The following is a 13687-nucleotide window of genomic DNA, read 5'->3' on the forward strand; positions in this document are numbered from 1 at the left end:
GATGTAGCTCAGTTGATGGGGTGCTTGTGTAGCATACGTGAAACCCTGAATTTGAACCCCAGTACTGCTTAAATCCAGGCACAGTGGTAAATGGTGGTAACCTTAGAATTTAGGGTGTAAAAGCAGGAGGATCAGAAGTTCAAGGTCATCCTTGACTACATAATGAGTTTAGGGCTAGCCTTGACTATCTGAGATCCTCTTTCTCAAAAAAAGAGGTGGCTGGAGAGAAGACCTCATGGTTGTTGCATGTACTACTTTGAACTTTGACTTTGAGAATGTAGTGTTGTTGCAAAGTCCCAAATGCAGTTCCCAGCATCCATGTCAAGGGACTCACAACTGCCTGTAACTCCAACTCCAGGGAATCCAATGCCTTTGACTTCAAGGGCATGTACACGTATGTGCACACACATAATTTAAAATTAATAAAATAAATATTATAAAAAACTGCTTTAGGGGCTGGAGAGATGGCTTAGCAGTTAAGAGCACTGACTGCTCTTCCAGAGTACCCAGGTTCAATTCCCAGCACCCACATGGCAGCTTACACCTGTCTGTAACTCCTGTTTCAGGGGATCTGACACCCTCACACAGACATACATGCAGGCAAAACACCAATGTACATAAAATAAAAATAAATAAATTATATTAAAAAAAACTAGGCCCTCTTCCAACTTCCACTGGCATGAGGCACACACACGGTACACATACATACACACAGGCAAAACATTCATACACAGAAAATAAAATAAATACATCTAAAAAAGATCTACATGAATGTCTGGGGATGTAGCTCAGTGGTAGAGCATGTGCTTAGGTTCAATCAGCAGCAATACACACACACACACACACACACACATACACACACACACGCACACACAGAATTCATATAGTGTATTCTTTTTTGGGGGGGCGGTTTGAGACAGGGTTTTCCTGTGTAGTTTTGGTGCCTGTCCTGGATCTCACTCTGTAGACCAGGCTGGCCTCAAACTCACAGAGATCCTCCTGGCTCTGCCTCCCAAGTGCTGGGATTAAAGGCATGCGCCACCACCGCCCAGTGTATAGTTTATTCTTATTCTTAACCTGGATGCCAGCAAAATGATTCTGAGTTTTAAAAATGGTGTACAATAAAGAGGAATAAATTAAAACCATGTAGCTGAATCCGAAAAACATGGAAGAGTCCAAGAAGCCAGACACAAGCAAGTACTTCCATGCTGTTATAATTCCATTTGTATCAAGTTATCAAGATAACTAACCAACGGTGATAAAAGTCAGAACAGTGGTTGTTTGGGAGAGAATATTGATTTAAAGAGGCACAAGGGAGCCTCCTAGGATAATTTAGATATTTTGTATTGCAATCTGGGTGACAGTTAAACTGATCAAAATATGTGTGTTAAAGCTCATCAAACTGCTCATGTGTTTTAGTTGGGCATGGCAACACAGGCCTGTCATCTAAGCACTGGAAAAGTGGAGGCAGGAGGATCAGGAGTTCAAGTCCAGCCTTGGCCATCTAAAACTTTGTTTCAAACAAATTAGAAACAAGAAGAAATAAATCCATACATTTGATTGTGTATAAATTATTGTTCAGTCTTAAAAAAGGATATTCGTGCATCTGTGTTTATAGCATGATTATTCTCGATGGTGGAAAGATGGAGGTAACACAACTATCAACAGATGCATGGATAAACAAGATGTGTTAGATACAGACACTGAGGTATTAGCCCTAAAAAAGAAGGCAGTTCTAACATACATCCCAACAGGGATGAACCTGGAGGGTGTTACTCTAAGTAAAATAATCCAGGCATACCCAAAAACATGGCACACATTTGGAATAGTTAAATCCATAGAGATGGAGAGTCAAATGATAGTGGCAGGGGCTGGAGACATGGAGGAGTAGGGAGACGTTTGGTAGGCAGAGACTTTGAATTTGGCAAGACGGTAAGAATTTGGGAGACAAGTGGTCGGGAAGCTTGCGCAACCATGTACACATACTTAACATCACATATAGTTCAACATGGTTGAAAAGGTAAATTCTAAATTGTGTGTATTTTTTTTTAACCACATTGGAAAAAGTACTAAGAAGCAGTTGCACAGGACAAAGGTGAGGTTGCCTGTTTCGCATTTTGCTGGATGAGGACCCCAGAAGTAACCCTTCTAGTGTCCACTACTTATATTTCATTGCACAAGGGATGTTTTTTATACTAATAAACATACAAAGAACATAGTGCTGTGGGATGTCTTTCTGTACACTGTGAATAGGTGTTGCTCTGAATGGTTGATAAATAAAGCTGTTTGGCCAATGGTGAGGCAGAATAAGGTTAGGTGGTACATTGGAGCTGGAGAGAGAAGGGAGAAGAAAGAGTTGGGGTAGACGCTGGAACAGCCTCCAGGAGAAGCAAGATGTGAAAGTACCGGTAAGCCATGAAGCCATGTAGCAATGCATAGATTAATAGAAATGGGCTGAGTTAAGTTGTAAGAGCTGGCTAGTGAGAAGCCTGAGCCGTTAGGCCATACAGTTTGTAAGTAATGTAAGCTCTGTGTGTTTCTTGGGTTCGAGTGGCTATGGGACTGAGCAGAACAAAAGGAAAATTCTGACTACATTTTGGCACTCAATGTGGTAGCAAGAATTTCCACCCAAAACCCGAGAAAGCTTTTTTAAAAAGATTCTAAAATGGAGCTAAAAAGAGCTTCCTAGTTGTGTCTCTCAGGCAAGCTATGATACAGAGATGCCACGGTGTGTGGACTTGAGCTACAGTATGGTGGGTTCACAGCATGTGGGCTTGACCTACAGCATGGTGGATTCCTGCCATGGTACACAGAGATATCTCCAAGCCGTGCAGCACACTGCATGGTGGATTTAGCTTTTGCTAGTACAGACAAAAAAAAAAAAAAAAAAAAAAAAAGGTTTTTGGGCTACATACACAGTACTGGATGAAGGCATAGACCCACTGCTTCCCAGAATCAGTGGTGTTCACAGCTCTCAGAGCTGGCCGTTAACGTACCTCCACCATGTTGGAAAAATGAGGGGGGCAGAGTCAGCAGCTAGGGCTGCAGCTTTTGTCCCATCCACACAGATTAACAGTTTAAAATCTCTCCTGGCCAGAAAAGGATTATAGATTCACAATAAGGCAGATTCAGATGGAATAAAACTTTAAATGGTTTACAGTGTGTGTTAAAATATACATAGGCTTGGAAGAGAGAGAAAAATGAATATAGACAGTTATATAAAGAAATAGTTTTAAAAAATAAAGTGTTTAAAGAGAAAATAAGAAGAATATAAAAGTTAAGCCACATAAGGATGGAAATTACACAAAGAATCTGGATACTGCATATTATTATATTGTTTTGGGGATTTTTAACTGGAGAGAGACATTTGATTATAAAGGCTGATGAGTTAAACATATATATTAAAGATATTTTGACTTCAAAATTTGGGTCTAAGGATATGTTGCTTTGGAAAGGAGGCTCTGCTTTTGTTTCCACAGGAAGCAAGAGGCTATGGATTTGTTCCAGGTTAAGATGAATCAGATTTGATCAAGTGAGACCTCCTGGACCTTGACAGATGGTATCTATCAGCAAAGGTTATAGACAATCTTCCCAGGACTTGACCATTATCTTGAATTTTCTCAGAATCCCCATAAGATTAACAGCACCCCCAATCAGCAGGAAGTAGCCTAGAAGACTATGCCCACATTCCTCTTCCCAAAAAAATGGATTATGGATGTTTGTCTTTGTTTAGGAGTTTGGTTACAAATTGTTATTGGTAGTAGTCAATCTCTTTCTAAAAGAAGAAAGGGGGATATAATACAGAAATGTAGGATATAGAAATGATAGGATAAAGGGGTAGATTATTGAATCTACTTTTTTAAAAACAACAACTAGTATGAAAAATTTTACATTGCTATGGATTTTAGTTTATTGATACAAATTTAAAATTAATTTTGCTATACTGTATGTATATTTCTACTTTTGTTTAAGGGGTTATGTTTATGCAACTCATTTAAAATTGTAATGTATAATTAATAAATACAGATTAATAATTAGTCATCTGTGATAATTAAACTTATAGTCATGTTAGTTAAGCTTTCTAGGTATACATAGATATATTTCAATTAGGTAGGTAATTTTCAAACACTTTAAAGACTTACAGAATATGGCATTTAAAATGTTTTAAAAACAGACTTTTCTGGACAGTGAGACATGTCTGCTCCTGGCAGCACCAATTTACTTCAAAGAGGAGGATGGGCATCAAAGACACTCAATATGGAGTGTATCTTCTTCTTGGCAAAACTGGCCATTTGGGCAAGAAACTGCTCTTGCCTGGACTGCTTAACAGTATGTTATATAGACTGGACATGCAGGACTCACGGGAAAGTGACCACTGAACTTTGCCTAAACAGGGTGAGATGGTCCTTCAGGTTCCTACTTCACAGAGGAGACAGCCAGACATTGAGCAGGACACTAGGAAAAGCGACTACTGAACTCTTCCAAGGCAGGGTAAGATGGTCTTTCAAAATTCCTGCTTCTGAAAATGATCTGTCAGATATTCTAGGCCTGTAGCCAAATTGGATGCCTCAATGATGCTGAGAAATTTTAGTTGACTGTCCAGGCTGCCAGCTGTCTCTGTCTATTCTCACAAGAATTTTTGGAAATTGCTTACTTGCATTTCCATTTTCTCAGGTATTATTATTTTCCTTCTCAGGTCTTTGATGGAGTTGAAGAGTAGATAGTTATAATTATAGTCTTCCTTAGTTATGAAAAAAGATAAATTAGATATGAAACTTTAGACTCACAAAAATAAGATAGATGATAGATTATTTTCTTTAATTTTGCTAAATACAAATAGACTAGATATTATAACTATAATTCTTGTTTGATAACTGTTTTGTTATATGTAATTTTACTATGTTAAAGTTAAAACCTTCATTTTTGATTAGACAAAAAAGGGCAAGTGCTGTGGGATGTCTTTCTGTACACTGTGAATAGGTATTGCTCTGATTGGTTGATAAATAAAGCTATTTGGCCAATGGTGAGGCAGAATAAGGTTAGGTGGTACACTGGAGCTGGAGAGAGAAGGGAGAAGAAAGGAGAGTGGGGCAGACTCTGGAACAGCCTCCAGGAGAAGCAAGATGTGAAAGTACCGGTAAGCCATGAAGTCATGTGGCAATGCACAGATTACTAGAAATGGGCTGAGTTAAGTTGTAAGAGCTGGCTAGTGAGAAGCCTGAGCCGTTAGGCCATACAGTTTGTAAGTAATGTAAGCCTCTGTGTGTTTCTTGGGTCCGAGTGGCTGTGGGACTGAGCAGGACACAGGAAAACTTCTGACTACAATATAGCCTCACGATAAATACAGCTCCTTTCCTAACAATGACACCCAGTGTGACAGCTATTTTGGTTGTCAACTTGGCTACATCTGGAATTAGCTAAGACTCAAAAATGGCTGAGCACACCTGTGAGGGATTTTGCTTACTTGGATCATTTGAAGTGGGAAGATTCACTTCTAATTGGGATCTTTGAGGTGAGAAGACATGTCTTCAATCCAGTTCTTTTGAGGCAGGAAGACTCACCTCTATTCTGGGGTCCATCTTCTGCAGGCAGCCTATATAAAGGAAATGGAAGAAGGAAGCTTCACTCTTTGCCTGCTTGCTCCTGCCCTCGCTATCAAGTCCATTCCTTGACTGGCATTAGAGCCTACTTCTTTGGGATTCCAGGGTATCCTGAAGAGCAGCTGAGACACCCAGCCTCATGGACTGAACAACTACTTGATTCTTGGACTTTCTTCTTATAGATAGCCACTGTTGGATTGGCTAGATTGCTGTCTGTCATTAATTCTAATAAATTCTCATCATATATATGTATATGTGAGTACACCTGGATATAGTCTCCTATGTTATCACACTGTTTTGGGTTTGTTTGTTTGTTTCATCATAGGTTATTAATTAAAAAAAAAATCTTTCCAATCAGCTCTAGTTTGAATTAGAGTTTGGAACCACTACAGATACAAAGTGAGTTGATAGTACCACCACTAATTAAAAACTCTGAGCCCATAGCACTTTATTTTGATGCAATGTATCTTTTCTGCCCTGTCCTAGAAGCTGCTTCATTCAGGTATAGTAGGAAAGTGTGTAGTGTAAACTGTCCTACAGACAGCTACTGGAAGACTGAAGGCCAGAGAGGCCTCCCTTCCAGAGGATGAGTAAGAGCTGGGAAATAGGTCATCCTTGCCTCATACATTTAGATGAGTGCACTTCTGGCTACCCTGCATCTAGATTCTAATGTGTGTGCCTTTAATGCGGCACCAGCCTCTCCAGCAATAGCTCTTGCGACTTTGGCTTCTCAGAAGACAGGAAATGAAGCAACCCGAAGTTTGATGCAGCCTCGAGGCTACATCCGTGTGGATGTGTCAAGGTAGCATGAGAAGCTAGTGCGGGGGCTGGGGATGTGGCTTAGTGGTAGAATGCTTGTCTAGCATGTACAGGCCTTGGGTTTGATGCCTTCTACCACAAAAAGGAAAAGAAAAAAAAAGTGTGAAATCAAATGAATTTAAAAGTTGGCTCCTACATTCAAGCATGAAATTCTGAAAGTCGGCACAGTGCCTAAGCTCTGTGTGCCTATGAGTGGTGGAAAGGAACAAGGAGACTGGACATGGCAAGCTGAGGTGGTCTGACAGGTCTCAGGTTCTACATGTGCAGTCTGTCTTTCCGTATACTTGTAGTCGTTTTTAAATGCTTATAACACATCTCCAAACTGGTACACCTAAAATTATGTATTAGGAAAGCAAGACATAGTTGAAAGGAATTAATGTAAATAATGTGATATACCTTGCATTTCTGTATATGTGTATCAAACAGTAGTTTAGGTATGTTTTAATGTTTTTTTTTCCCCAGGTAGTTATCTGTAATATCAAGGAGGAAAAAAATATCTGGTGAGTTAAGACTTTTTTTTATTTGAGAAAGAACATCATGTACCCCAGGCTGGCTTTGAACTCACTGTGTAGTAGTGGATGACTTTGAACTTCTGATCCTCCTGCCTCAGGCTCTCTAGTGCTAGGAATGCAGGTCTGTGTGCCACCATACCTGGTTTACACAGGAAAGCACTCTACCAACTAAGATACATCCCCAGCCCATGGTGTATTTTAAAAATCAGTCACATAGTTTAAGAAAAATGGCAAGTAAATAGCACAAACTTTAAAAAAAAATGGAGTGCTAGAGATTGGACCTAGGGCCTCCCAGTCTAGTCAAGTGCAATTCCCCACCCCAGCCCATAAAAATGAAACAAAAAGAAACTTTTTTTTTAATGCCCTTTCCAAGGACTTCATTTTCTCTGTTGTCACTGTTCTCACACTGTGTTGCTCCAGCCCAGGAAATGTGCCCATGGGGATGACCTCCCTGCCTGGGGTCTGACAGCACCGCCTTCATGTTCGGACACTTTCCTCATCTGACTCAGACTCCGATACACACTGAGCCGCCACCCCACTTCACATCCCTCACCCTGCACAGGCTCCTACCTTTTGCACTGAAGCAGCCCTCCAGCACAGGGATGGAGGCTGGATATTCCCACAAAATATCATCTCAGCTGAGCTTATTGACCTTCCCTCACTGGAGAAGTCAGTTCGGGTCGTGGGGCCCTCATCTGGGTATCCAGCTGCCTCCATCAACCAGCTGTATGCAATTCAGCTCTAATTCTCTGCACAGAATGGGGTCTTGGGGGAGAGGCTAGAGGATGTAAGTGGCGCAGGACTATGGGAGAGGACTCCATCCAGGCAGCTGTGGGAACACCATTTCCCCTGCCATATAAAGACATTCTAGTGTGGCCTTTCCGGGGGCGGAGCACCCAAAGTCCTGTAAGTAATGTCTCACCCACTGCTTTGTAAGTAAGCCCAATGAACTCCTTGGTTCCCCAGAGTGAACTTTGGGAAAGTGTGCCTGGGTTTGCCATTGGAAAGGCAAAGGCAAAGAGGCAGAGGGGTACCTCAGGCAGAGGGGTAGGGTTTTTTTTTTTCTGTCTCCCCATGGGTAGGAAGTTGAGCAACACTTGACATGTGGCTAGTAGGAGGACCCAACAAAACCGAAGAAGAGCTTGGGAAGAACATTGGTGTCCCTGGTGTGGGAAATGAGACAAACAACTGAAGTGACATTGATAAAGGGGGCGGAGTTAATTTTGAGGAAATGTTGACATGGTGGTCTGTCTCTATAGGGCTTGTTGGGGTAGTGGTAGAGGCATAAAAAGTACAGGAGATAGTGAGACGTGTAACTAATGTAAGGGCAACTGGGCGGCGGGGGGGTAAGGGTATGGGGTATTGGTGGTAGTCTGGGTGATACGGGGTGGCATACTTGCTGGATAGGGTCCACACTGGGAGTATGGAGAAAACTTTGAGAACAGCTAAAGGTCTAGAGCAGATGTGACAGGCCCTGGGAGTGGCTCATCAAAGATGGAGGTATCAGCAAGAGCTGCAGAGGCAGCCTGGCTGCTGCTCTGGACATCAAGAGGTCTATCCCAGGCAGAGGTGACTACCCAGAGGGAGACTGCAGGTGTAAGGGATGAACTACAGTGAGAAAGGGATGTAAGTGCTGACTTCAGTATTGGCCTCAGACTTAGCAGGTAATTGGATAAAAGATAAAGAGAAATGGAGATGCTGGCCCGCCATTTTTCATGGCGCTAGGGGGCCAATACGGGAAGGGGCCCAGATAAGACCAATAATATAGAGTCCCTTCTGGGACCACAAAACGTGGACTCCTTGGGACAATTCAGACAGCAATGAGGAAGGGAGAGTGACCCACAAGTGAGAGAAGATGAACCTCAGGTCTGACCTTTAATATAGAGAGGGGGAAATCTGTGGTCCAGCACACCAATGGAGGTCTTAAAGATAGTCTGGTATGTGGGGGCCCAAATTACTCAGGGTCAGAGAATCTGAGCTTGCTTTACCCAGCAGGGCTGAATAATGAGATGATTTGGCCAGGGGCGTGTTTACCAGTGTTTGGAAGGGTCTACACTTGGCTGTATGGTATGCTTTGATCTTGCAACGGGGAGGTCTTTTGCCTCTCTCCTCGGCATGTTATAAAAAGCCCTTTTGAATAAACCTCTGGGTGGCTGAATATTGACCTAGGGCCCTCCTGAAGCTATCCCGTATCTCTTTCTTATTGTCTCTTTCTAACTTTCTACCTAATATTTCCTCATTCCTCTCTCCTCCACCCAAGAACCCTTTGAAAGGTGGGAGTAGGTCAGAGCTGGTCTTCCACAGACTCCCACACTGGTGCAGACCATGGTAACCAGAATATCTGGCATCAGAGCTGTTGGAGCTAAGGAAGACTTTGAAACAAGCAATGAAGGAGCCCCTTGTAACCTGGCTTTCAAGGCTGTGGGACATGGAGGCACACATGACCAGTTAGGTGCTGCAGAGGCAGAGAAGCTGAGCAGTAAGATCACACATCCTTCCTTGAGACAAAGGCTTCACAATCTAAGGCAATACTAGGTAAACTCTGATGTCAGCTCATGTGAGCCATTGGGGACATAAGGTTATCTCCAGCTGAAATGCCCGTGAATATCAGGAACTAGAAAGCAATAGCCAGGCAGGCACTACAGAGGGAACTGGGTAAGCAGAAATTGTTATCTGATGCCCACAGACTGTGTTTATGGGAGACCTAAGAAAGAAACTGATTCAGCAAGGACCCGAGACTAGTATGGAGCATTGGCGGCAGTGCTGAACACCTTAGTGGGGGCAGGATCTTTATGAAACATTTCCTTCCTGTAGAAGGTGATGCTAGAGCTGGAGATGGTTTGCCCAATCAGGGTCTCCCTTAGCATCCAGGTGTGGATGGAGAGTCAACAGCTGTGAGTGTAATCACAATGCCAACCCAGGACCCCTTGGACACAGGAAACCAGTAGGTACCATGGGGGACAGTGGGGCCTACCTCTTCCTTGACCCTCGGAGGGGCCGAGCACATTGAGCCAGCCTCATGGAGTACATCAGAGCAGGAGAAATACAGGAAGGTCCCATGGAAGAGTTCCAGGACACAGAAATGGGTGGCTTGGAGAGCATGATGGAAGATTGTGGAGAGCTGACTAAGTTAGTGCTTGTGTTCCATGCAACTGTATCCAACATTGATGCGTGGAGGAATCAATGGATATAAAGGGATGGGATCTTTCTGTGCTTTTTTTAGACCTTACTGAGGATTGACTTCATTATCTTTTTAGTTTTAAACATCTGCAGTCACTTGACACCTGCTTGGAGCGACTGGCAATGGACTTTCAGAGTGATTCCCCAAGGAACAGTGGCTCGGGACTTTGCGTCATTGTTCTGCCTACCCTCTCTATAGAGGTTTTGCTATATAGAGATAGCATGCTGCTGACCTTTCATTGGGCCTATTGACTATTTACCTCCTCATAGGAGGCAGTGGGATGGAGCATCATGGGACCCTCAACCGAGTAGCAATGGCACAAGAGCCCATTTATTTTCCAATAATTATAATAAACAATCATTATAATAAATTTTTTTATTTGTTTGTTTTGAGACAGGGTTTCTCTGTGTAGCCCTGGCTATCCTAGAACTTACTCTGTAGACCAGAGTAAGATCTCTTTAAACTCAGAGATCTGCCTGCCTCTGCCTCCCAAGTGCTGGGATTAAAGGCATGTGCCACCATGCCCAGAGGAGTGCCCATGTTTTAAGAAGTCAAATTTGTTGTTTCCTATGATAGCATCTTGTACCAGGCTTTTTCTTTTAGGCCACCAAACAGCTCCCAAATCATGACATGGAGACTTACTAGTTATGAATGCTCAGCCTTATTTTAGCTCTTATTTAATCTGTTTCTCTTTATCTACATTTTGCCTCAGAGCTTTTTGCCTTTATATATATATCTTACTTTCCCGCTGTCTCCATGTGAGTCTGTCTGACGGGTTTCCGGCCCTGCGTGTGTCCCTCTCTTTCTCCTTGTTCTCCTCTTTTCAGCTTTCTTCTTCCTTTGCCTAGATTCCTCCTCCTACTTATTCTCTCTGCCCGCCAGCCCCACCCATCCCTCTTCTGCCTAGCTATTGGCCATTCAGCTTTTTATTAGACCAATCAGGTGCCTTAGGCAGGCAAGGCAAAACAAATTCAACACATCCTTACATGGTTAAACCAATGCAGCATAAGCAAATGTAACACACTTTTACACAGAGTAATATTCTGCAGCATGAACAGAGGTAACACATCTTTGCCTAGGTAAAGCAATAGTTCACAACAGCATCATTACAGTATCGTACTGTAGAACTGTAAAACATGGATTTGGAAATTTCTTTAAAAAGTCATTTTGCCAGCTGTCACTCAGTTTCTCTTTCTCAACTACACTGCAGGCCCTTTCACTGGATGTCCCGAGAGGCACTTTGGTTCAACAGAGTTACAGAAGAATTCGTTGCTTTTTCCCTGATACTTTCTCCTCTCCTCCTTCCAGGTGATGATCCTGCACCGTTCCATAGCTCTCTGTGCTGCTGGTTGTCTGTGCTCTACCGCATCCCCAGGACTTGTTCCTTCTCAGCTGCTGCCCGACCTCAGCCGCCTCTGACCGTGGACCTGGAACACTGCTTTGCTGAGACGGTGACTGCTCTTTATCTCCTTGTTCTCTTCATTCTGACTTCTGGCTTCTCTCATACATGGACTCAGAGCTGTTCTGAGGCAGGGGTCGCCAAACCCTCCGGGAAGCACAGTGTATCCATAAAAATGATTGAGCATAAATCTCTAGTATTATGCGTACATTTAAAATACTATATATTGCCGGGCGGTGGTGGCGCACGCCTTTAATCCCAGCACTTGGGAGGCAGAGCCAGGCGGATCTCTGTGAGTTCAAGGCCAGCCTGGTCTCCAAAGCGAGTTCCAGGAAAGGCGCAAAGCTACACAGAGAAACCCTGTCTCAAAAAACCAAAAAAAAAAAAAAAAATACTATGTATTTCTAAATCATGTACCTGGATAACTAAATGTACATAATTACAAAATAGAAGTATATATTAATATGAAATAAAAAGGAAATAGAAAGTGAACATCCCCCCTGCCCGGTACTGAGGAGTAAACCCAAGGCCGCTAATATTCTAAGCTAGCATTCTACCACTGATCTATATCCCCAGCCTGGTTTTTAATTTACATTTTTGAGTTTTTAGAGGTCAAAACTGTTTGTTCTTCAATAATTGAGAAACACCCGTTATTTTCAAAACATATCGGCTTACCAACTTGTGAGGCGGTAATTCAGATGCACACTTCTAATTTCAGTTCACTTTTAAAAATAGGTTTTAACTGCCATCATAGCTGACAAGGATATTCTTAGTTACAAGCACCAAATGCACCCAAAGTGCATTACTAAATTCCAACCTTCATTCCCATGCAACAGTCATGAAAGGTCTTACTGAGTTCGGCCAACAGGGAGGCCAGCATATGTGCTTGTAATTCCAGAACAGCAATCTGTTGTTCTGCTGTTGTGATTGGCGGTGCTGGATTGGAACCCAGACAAGCATTCGCCCACTGAGCTACACCCTCAGCCCTTCCAACTTCGAATTCACAGCAATTAAGAAGAAAAAGAGAAGGACTAATGATGGTGTCCACTGGCAGTCGTGATGACAGAAACATCCATTCCCAGAGGCAACTTCAGTTTCTGCACTATAATAGCCCAGTGTCACTGTGTAATAGCCCAATGTCACTGTCACCCCTCTTCCAAGCAGTAGAGATCGCAGAGCTTTCTGGCTGATTCCGGTTTATGACCTTATTTAGACTGCTGCCTAGTTGCTGTAAGGGCCCTCCTGCTCTACCCATTCTCAGAGCCTGCTTCTCCATCTTCATCAACAGTATCTCTTTTTGTAAATTCTTTTTGTGCACAAATAAACTAGGGTCAGTTTCCGTTCCTTGTGACTAATAACCTTGGCTAAGTGAGGATAAACTTTGCATGTTCACTGAACACAGTGCACCCGTGCCATAAAATTGAACAACAAACACTTAAAAGAATCCATCCCTAGATAGTGGTTTATTACAACATTGTAACTATATTACTATGGTACTTGATGGTGAAAGACTGAAGTCTTTTCCCTAGTATAAGGAACAAGTGTTCCCTTTGGCAGCACAGATACTGAAATTGGAACAGTACAGAAATTAGCATGGCCTCTGTGCAAGAATGACATGCACATTCATGAAGCGCTCCATATTTTAAAGCAGGATGTGGTGACACACCCATCAGTCAGGGTAATTAAATGAGGAAAAAGAAATTAATAAAAGTCATCTAAAAAAGAAAAAAGGTACAACTACCTTTTTTTGTAGATGACATGACCTGATCTCTAAATAGACAAGCCCAAGGTATCCACCAAAAATCTAGAATAAGTTCAGCAAGGCTGCACAAAACAAGAGGAACATGAGTTGTACTTTTTAATGTTTTTGAGACACGCTCTTGTTGTGTAGCCCAGGCTAGCTTTGAACTATCAATCCTCCTGCTTTAGCTTCTAAAATGCTGGGATTATGGGCCTATGCTACCACACTTGGCTTCAACGTATTTCTGTGCTCTTGACACGTATGTGTGATGAGAAAATGAAGAAAACAAGCCATTTATAATGGCATCAGAAAGAGTAAGATGTTTAGGAATAAGTTTAACAAAAGAAGTACAAGATGTTTACATTGAAAAGCTATGAGAAGAAGCTTTCTCACTGAAAGAAATTGGGACCTAGGGCTGGAGAGATGGCTCAGAGG

At 42.5% G+C, this 13687-nt stretch overlaps 1 protein-coding gene and 1 non-coding gene across 2 annotated transcripts in view; both read left to right on the forward strand.

Annotated features, from left to right (window-relative positions):
* The first annotated feature begins 9256 nt into the window (after window positions 1–9256).
* Tmigd1 (transmembrane and immunoglobulin domain containing 1) overlaps window positions 9257–13687 on the forward strand; it is a 38749-nt gene continuing 34318 nt past the window's right edge. Inside the window, exons 1-2 of the mRNA XM_059270672.1 lie at window positions 9257–9410; window positions 11421–11563. Of these exons, the coding sequence (XP_059126655.1) occupies window positions 9257–9410; window positions 11421–11563 (297 nt within the window). The remainder of the gene's footprint in view (window positions 9411–11420; window positions 11564–13687) is intronic.
* On the forward strand, window positions 13053–13156 carry LOC131918097 (U6 spliceosomal RNA). Its single transcript, XR_009380846.1, has one exon. It is a non-coding gene; the product is annotated as a U6 spliceosomal RNA (small nuclear RNA).

The sequence above is a fragment of the Peromyscus eremicus genome, chromosome 8a (genome assembly GCF_949786415.1).
Source record: "Peromyscus eremicus chromosome 8a, PerEre_H2_v1, whole genome shotgun sequence".
Classification (NCBI taxonomy): Eukaryota; Metazoa; Chordata; class Mammalia; order Rodentia; family Cricetidae; genus Peromyscus; species Peromyscus eremicus.